The sequence below is a fragment of the Papilio xuthus genome, unplaced genomic scaffold (genome assembly GCF_000836235.2).
Source record: "Papilio xuthus unplaced genomic scaffold, Pxut_1.1 DF828037.1, whole genome shotgun sequence".
In the NCBI taxonomy this organism is placed as follows: Eukaryota; Metazoa; Arthropoda; class Insecta; order Lepidoptera; family Papilionidae; genus Papilio; species Papilio xuthus.
The window spans coordinates 1,390,524-1,397,296 of record NW_013530612.1 but is presented as its reverse complement, the minus strand read 5'-3'; the positions used below and the strand labels follow the sequence as shown (position 1 = coordinate 1,397,296).

General features: G+C 34.3%; 1 protein-coding gene across 1 annotated transcript; it reads left to right on the top strand.

The window, feature by feature from the left end:
* The first annotated feature begins 2,254 nt into the window (after positions 1 to 2,254).
* Positions 2,255 to 5,307, top strand: LOC106114693 (uncharacterized). The gene is made up of 7 exons (XM_013307991.1): positions 2,255 to 2,362; positions 2,657 to 2,786; positions 3,301 to 3,434; positions 3,650 to 3,710; positions 4,235 to 4,337; positions 4,724 to 4,819; positions 5,134 to 5,307. Exons 1-7 carry the CDS (start codon positions 2,290 to 2,292, stop codon positions 5,191 to 5,193), a joined length of 657 nt encoding a protein of 218 aa, XP_013163445.1. The 5' UTR covers positions 2,255 to 2,289; the 3' UTR covers positions 5,194 to 5,307.
* The last annotated feature ends 1,466 nt before the right edge of the window (positions 5,308 to 6,773 follow it).

The window sequence follows — 6,773 nt, the reverse complement described above, 5'->3', positions numbered from 1 at the left end:
TTATTTCGCTTTACTTTCCTTGAATATTTTAAAATTTAATATCAGTAGGCTTTACTGAAGCCCATAAATGTATATCGAAATCGTAATCTGTTGTGAAAGACGATACTTTATGAGATTTAGATGAATTAACTATTATATGTGTATTATGTAGATGTATTTCAGGCTTTTATTTATTTCGATCAATAATTAGACATACAGTTAATATATATGTAAAAGAACTTCGGCTAATATTAGTAAGTGATGGATATTATGTCGTTGTCTTTCACTTTAGAAGTTTCACAAACTACGCTTACTGTTAGAGTGCCTCTTGTTCTCTCTTTTTATATAATTTTTATATGCATGTATATGTAGATGTAGGATGTAATTAGCACTGATTTTCATTTTATTAAAGTTAAGTATTATTTTTATTGAAACAATTTGTAGTGCCAAATGCTTATAGTTTATCGATGTACTTTTTAATTTGATATTTATTTTATGTGATTCGTTTCAGATGTATATTATACAGCGTGTCCCAAAATTCAGCGATAAAACTGTACTGGTGTGTTATTACATATAGTATAGTATTTTTCCCCGTGTAGTTATCGACCTGGCTGTACACTATTACAGTTTTATCGTTGAATTTTTGGGACACGCTGTATATTTTGTTATTTATATAACGGGTTGTCAATGCTGATTAAAAAATAAATTCATCGTCATGTAAAATTAATTGTGGTATTACGTAGTTTATCGTAATTTAATAACTATTGACATAAATATTTTGTACAATTGTTAAATATTTATGAATGAATTAATTCCTTATTAAAAACTTACGAGATTTGTTTTTGAGATACGTAATCCGGCAAAAAACATCATTGAATTCTAAAAATTATTCCAAAATATTTTAGAAAGTGAAGATTTGGACGTTGACAATTAAAGTGACTATAAAATTAATATGCACCTAATAAATCTTTTGCTTTGTACCCGCTTATCAGCAACGTTTGGGCCTAAATTAAAAGGAAGTTCTTATCTTCAATGGCCTATGCTATAATGCAATATTGTTTTGAGACAATTTATCTTTTAAAATTATAATAGTAACCATGTTTAAACTTATTAATAAAAATTAGGGCTATTATTGCATTATTGAATGTTCGCATTTTGTGTTTAATTATAAAATAAATGCTTGTATATTAAACGAGTTTCATTTGTTTTAATTCAAAAGATATGTGTGAAGTCAACAGACACGCATTGCGCCAGCGTGGTTGACTATGGGCCTAGTCACCACTAACTTAGGGTAGACTCCGAGACCCTCGGTGGGGATGTATAGTGATGTGTGATGATGATGATCCAGATGATCTAAATAGACTTCATTAGTTAAGGATTTTTCAAAGTAATCGTTTTGTAACTGCAATAAACCTATGCAATTGGGGTCTAAATTCATACATTTTACAAAACTAAAATAAACAGTTTTTTTCATTTGAGACGGTAAATCAGTAAGCGGCTACTTGAATTCGCCGAAAAGGGAAGCTCCCACTGCCCATAGATATCTGCAATTGCAAATGCGTTGCCTCCCTTTAATCCACGGAAGAGAGGCAACTACCGCGTCTAGGAGGGGGAAATCTCTCTTCCGTCTTTTCTACATGTTCTTCCTTATACGAAAACTGTGGTAAAGAAAACTAAATTTAGACCTCCCGTAGGCAAAACGTGGAGTTGTTGACATTACGCCTGTCTTGTATAAACAAGTCGTAGTATTGTGCTGGTAGAGACTGCCCATTCGTGCAACAGATGTTGCTGGGATCAACTACTGTTAATATTTTACTTAGATAAAACTTTTTTTTAACACCCATAGACACTATTTATTCAAAAAAACTTGTGAGTATAATCAAATTACTGTATATTTGTAACATATCTAAAATATTTTTTGCCGTAGTTTAAAATGATAAAAGCGATCAGAATTGTAATTGATCGATTAGTTTTGATGCTATCTAATATTTTAGATTAGTATAAATTGTTGGATTTCTTGATATTCTCGCAATTTAATTAATAATTCAGGTAAGTACACGCCGTTATTTTGTTGCTTTTATTAAAAAGTGTGAATAAATTTAATTGATTTTACTTCAACTAAACTTATACAGTAATGTAAGTTTTGTTATCGTTAATGACAGTGATTCAATATTATGTAGAATGTTTTAAAAGTATTATTTATATTATATTAGTACTAAATAATTTTAATTTACAATTAATTAATAAATAATTTTAAATATTTTATTTTTAAATTTAATTTAATTGATTTTGTTTGATAGACTCGTCACAATGAAGACCATCGCTCTCGCTCTTGTTGTTATGCTGGTGGGCGCCAGCGCGGTGCCTGAATTCGAGACCACCGGTAAGACTATAGTTTATAGCAAATATAACAATGAAAAAAAAAATCCTTACGACATAGAAGATGATTTTGATTGCATGTTGCCAGTTATACAGCGAACAGACTGAATTTAAACAAAGGCTATTTATAGTGAGTTTCTGAAACAAAAATCTCCGATTAAAACATTTTATTTCCTGATGATATGATAATGACAGTGATGATATATAGATACAGAGATTTTAGACTCAGAAACGTACAGTTTATCTAATATTTTAAGATGAAAAATAAGTAATTAATTTGAATTAAATAATATTTCAGAGTTGAAGAACCCCAGAATCATAGACGACCTTGTCCGCGGCGTGTTGGAAGCAGTGATCGAGTTGGCCGCAGCGGCCGATCCTTACGTCGTCGAATCCGCATCCGGTGACTACACTTTCCCCGTTCCTGGGTAAGTTACATCGTAATAAATCTCTTTACCATACATATACTTTATCATTATCTTATTTCATATCGTCGTTTCTTTATACAGGAGGATCACAATTCTTCTTGTAAACATCCTTCAAGACTATAAATTGTTTACTTTCATTTCATTATATTGTCATCATCATCAGTTCACTATACGTCCTCACAGAGGGGCTCGGAGCCTATCCTAATTAAGGGGTGACTAGGCTATAGTCAACGCTGGCCCGGTGCGTGTTGGTTGACTTCATACACATCTTTGAATTTCTTCCTAGTTTTGTACAGGTTGCATCACGATGTTTTCCTCCACCGTAAGAACGTCGGGTACATGTACATATGTAAATCGGAAATCAAAAACACATTAGTCCATGGCGGGATTCGAAGCCAGGACCTGTAGATTACAAGTCAAGTACTTTAACCCCTGAGCCACCGAAGCTCCCGTTTCATTTATAAGCTACTAAATGTAGAGTTGTTCATAAAAAAATCTGAAATCTTTCTTACAGAGTATTCACTGCTGTTGCGTCCGTTGAGAACTTTAAGGCTTCCGGATTCGGTAACATCGAAATCGTCGATGTCTCATTCAGCGGTAGCACGCTCCGTGTGGAACTCCGTCTCGCCGGTGTCGAAGCATCTGTTGGTACGGTCCTTAATGAATCTGTATGACGCTTTACTACTGCCCTACAAAGACAAACTATAAGTCGTAATATTTTGTATTTGTGTATTTAGTAGCATCAACATCGCCGGAATTTTACTTTGAATTCATTGAGTGTGATAACTTCGCGATTGTTTTCTCTCCTATTAATTGAAGTTTACAAAACCTATAAGTTATACTAAAAGTTTTTTTTATAACAGACAGTGGATCTGCCGAAGTGAAAATCTTCAGCCGCACCATCACCGGTGCAATCAGTGGAAGGTTAGTTTATAACAAATTTTAAATGACAATTTTTCAATTCATTCATACTCAATTTAAACGATATAATTTATATTTAATTTCTCGCTGTATTGCAAATGAGCACACTCGCATGTTACAACCTTTTATTTATAACTAGCTGTAGCCCGCGACTTCGTCCGTGCGGTATTAAAAAAAACATAATTAGTAGCCTATGTGTTCTTCCACATTATTTTCTATTTGTATGTCAAATTTCATTGACACCCATTAAGCAGTTCTGATCAGATATCTTCTCTTCTTTCAACAAACATCCATCTAAACTTTCGCAATCATAATATTAGTAAGATGTCAATTAATTTGATAACACCATACAATTGTGCAACGGTTGCCATCAAATTACATGACATATGTTATTATTAGCACAGATATAAATCTACAACAAAAGATCGCAAAAGAGCGTAATTCCACAACCTGTGTAAATTGGCACAGATAGTTTCCCAGTTAATATGATGATGGATTTTAATAATAGTAGTTTTATTTTCCTTTAGCTTGGCAGTTAGTGACGTCCGCGTAGCTGTCGTAGCTCAGCTCGGCCTTACCGGATACCTGGTCGACGACTTGGAACTTGACTTCAGCGTTGGTGGTTTACAAGTAAGTTGCAAAAACGGATTAACCAATTTATACAAGTATCACGGCAATGGAATGCAAAGGTTAATATTTTTTACCTACCTGGCATACGAAGGTTATGTATTCTTTGTGAAGGCCTAGAACTTAAACGTACCTATTGTGAATTGAGATGTCAGATGAAATACGTATTCTTTCATAATTCGTATTTTTTCTAATTTATAACCAGTTATATTATATGAAGTGGACAAACGAGCAAAGAGTCTACTTTAAATGGACAATGAAGAGGATTAACTACAAAAGGATATAACTATATTTTGTTATTCATCCTTTATCGCATTTTGTAATTAAACATTGCGAGGAATAGAAAATGACAGGTGATGAGTAATGCTTATTGCTTTTGATAATTCCAGTCCGACCTTAACATCCGTATTAACGAGTGGGAGCTCTCTGACCGCATCAACAACTGGATCAACGTCACCCTGCCAGCAGCCCTCGAGAAATATTCAGTAAGTTATCTTTGAACAGCTTATCACCGCTTATCTTCCTTTTTTTGTATCAAGAGGAAACCTTCGCAATATAACTTCGTCACCTTGTGGGGGAAAGACAGGGTTATGAGAGATTCCTACTCACTAAAACGTTTTCGGCGGCCAACCTCAAGTAAGATTGCGAGGGTTTCGGGGTGTCCAATGGAAGGCGCCAAGAGCAACCCACTACCCTTCAGCTACACCTATATGTTCCACAATATAGCGAGGGATTTTATATGTCTGGTTACACTATAGATAATATTTCGTTGATTTTACATTGTATTTAATGTTTTCAGGAACAAGTTAACCGTCTCGTCGCCAGAATTGCCCTGTGGGTTCTGGGTCGTCTGTTCTAAGTCAATTAATCCTTCTGGAGACATGAATACATGAATTTGTAAAGTTATGATCGAGTAAATTGTACAGTAATATTGTATAAACTATACCTGTGTTAATAAAACTTTCTCAAACAGTTTCATTTTTTATTCCCTTATTATTCCTTATTGTTGAATCTTTCTGTGAACCTTGGTGTGGTCCTCCAACATTACGAGGGTTGTTTGCCGGACTAACAATTCACCCACAGAAAAAAAATATTACTAAACCGACAAAAGAAAAGACGATCTCTTGTGTCGGAGGCAAGACCCACTTTGGGTCGCTGGGCCATCGGAGTAAGTAAGTAACGAACCTTCGGTGTCCAGTAATATAGAACAATACTTCAAATGTTAGGAACATTGTCTCAGTAATATTGTAAATGCGAAAGTTTGGATGGATGCTCCTAGAAGGTATCAACTGAACCAGAACGGCTCAATTCATCTCAATGAAAATTGTAGAACATACTCTGACACACATGCACTGCTAATTATGTTATTGGTTTAAATTCCCTGCGGTAGGAGTCGCGGTCGACAGTTAGTATTTAAACAAATGAAATGAAGGACCTAAAAGTATGTTAATTTTAATTTGTGTTATTCGCGTGATTACGTAATATTATAAATCAAATCTAATCTTTGGCTTACGCTGTCGCTCTGGACAATAAGTTTCTTGCATTCTTCAAAAAAAAAAACATGTTTCTGTACAAGTCAGTGAAAATCCACGGTAGACTTACTCGAAAATGTATTTATTTATTAACAGATCAAGTTGCTAAGGTCTACTACATATTTTTGAAGACTGTTGTTAAAGGTGAAACCCCTATAATACGATTTTGTATAAAAATAGCTTCATGATAAAGAGATTCAAATGTAAACTATGAGTACTTTCTGTCGAACAATTTGGATTAAATGGAATATTAATTGATTTCCACACAAAAGTACATAAACAAATCCTATATATTTAACAATCCCAGGTGACAAAAGCATGCCAATGAATTGATTGTAAGAGTCATGAATGGAATAGAAAAAAAAATATGGGGTGCTTAGATTGGGTTTAGGAAAGGTATGGGATGCATGCATGACGCATGATGCGTATCAGGTGTTTTCTCTGAGAGGGATCACTGACTTTTACCGTTCAGATTGATGAAATGCTCAAAATGGGCGGTATTAATAGCACCCGAAACCGACATGTATGTATGCGTAGATGTATAAATGTAGAAGAAGCGTGAAAGGTGTGTCAGGATCGGGACAAATGGAAACCTCTCTACCCCTTTGTTTTACGGGCGTTATGATGTTGTAATTAATTCCCTTGAAAGTTATACTTATATCATGGATGTGTGAGATAAAGCGATTATATAAGATACTAGCGGTCAACCGCGAATCCGTCTGCGAGAATAAAAAAATGAATTAGTAGTCTGTGCGTTCCTCCAGACTATGTCCAAACACATACATCCAGCTAAACATTCGCATTTACAATATTAGTAAGATATCGATGCAATATACAATATAAAGTTTGCAAAATATATATACGAATGTATACGATAGATCAAGTTGGTGAACGAAAACCTGGTGAC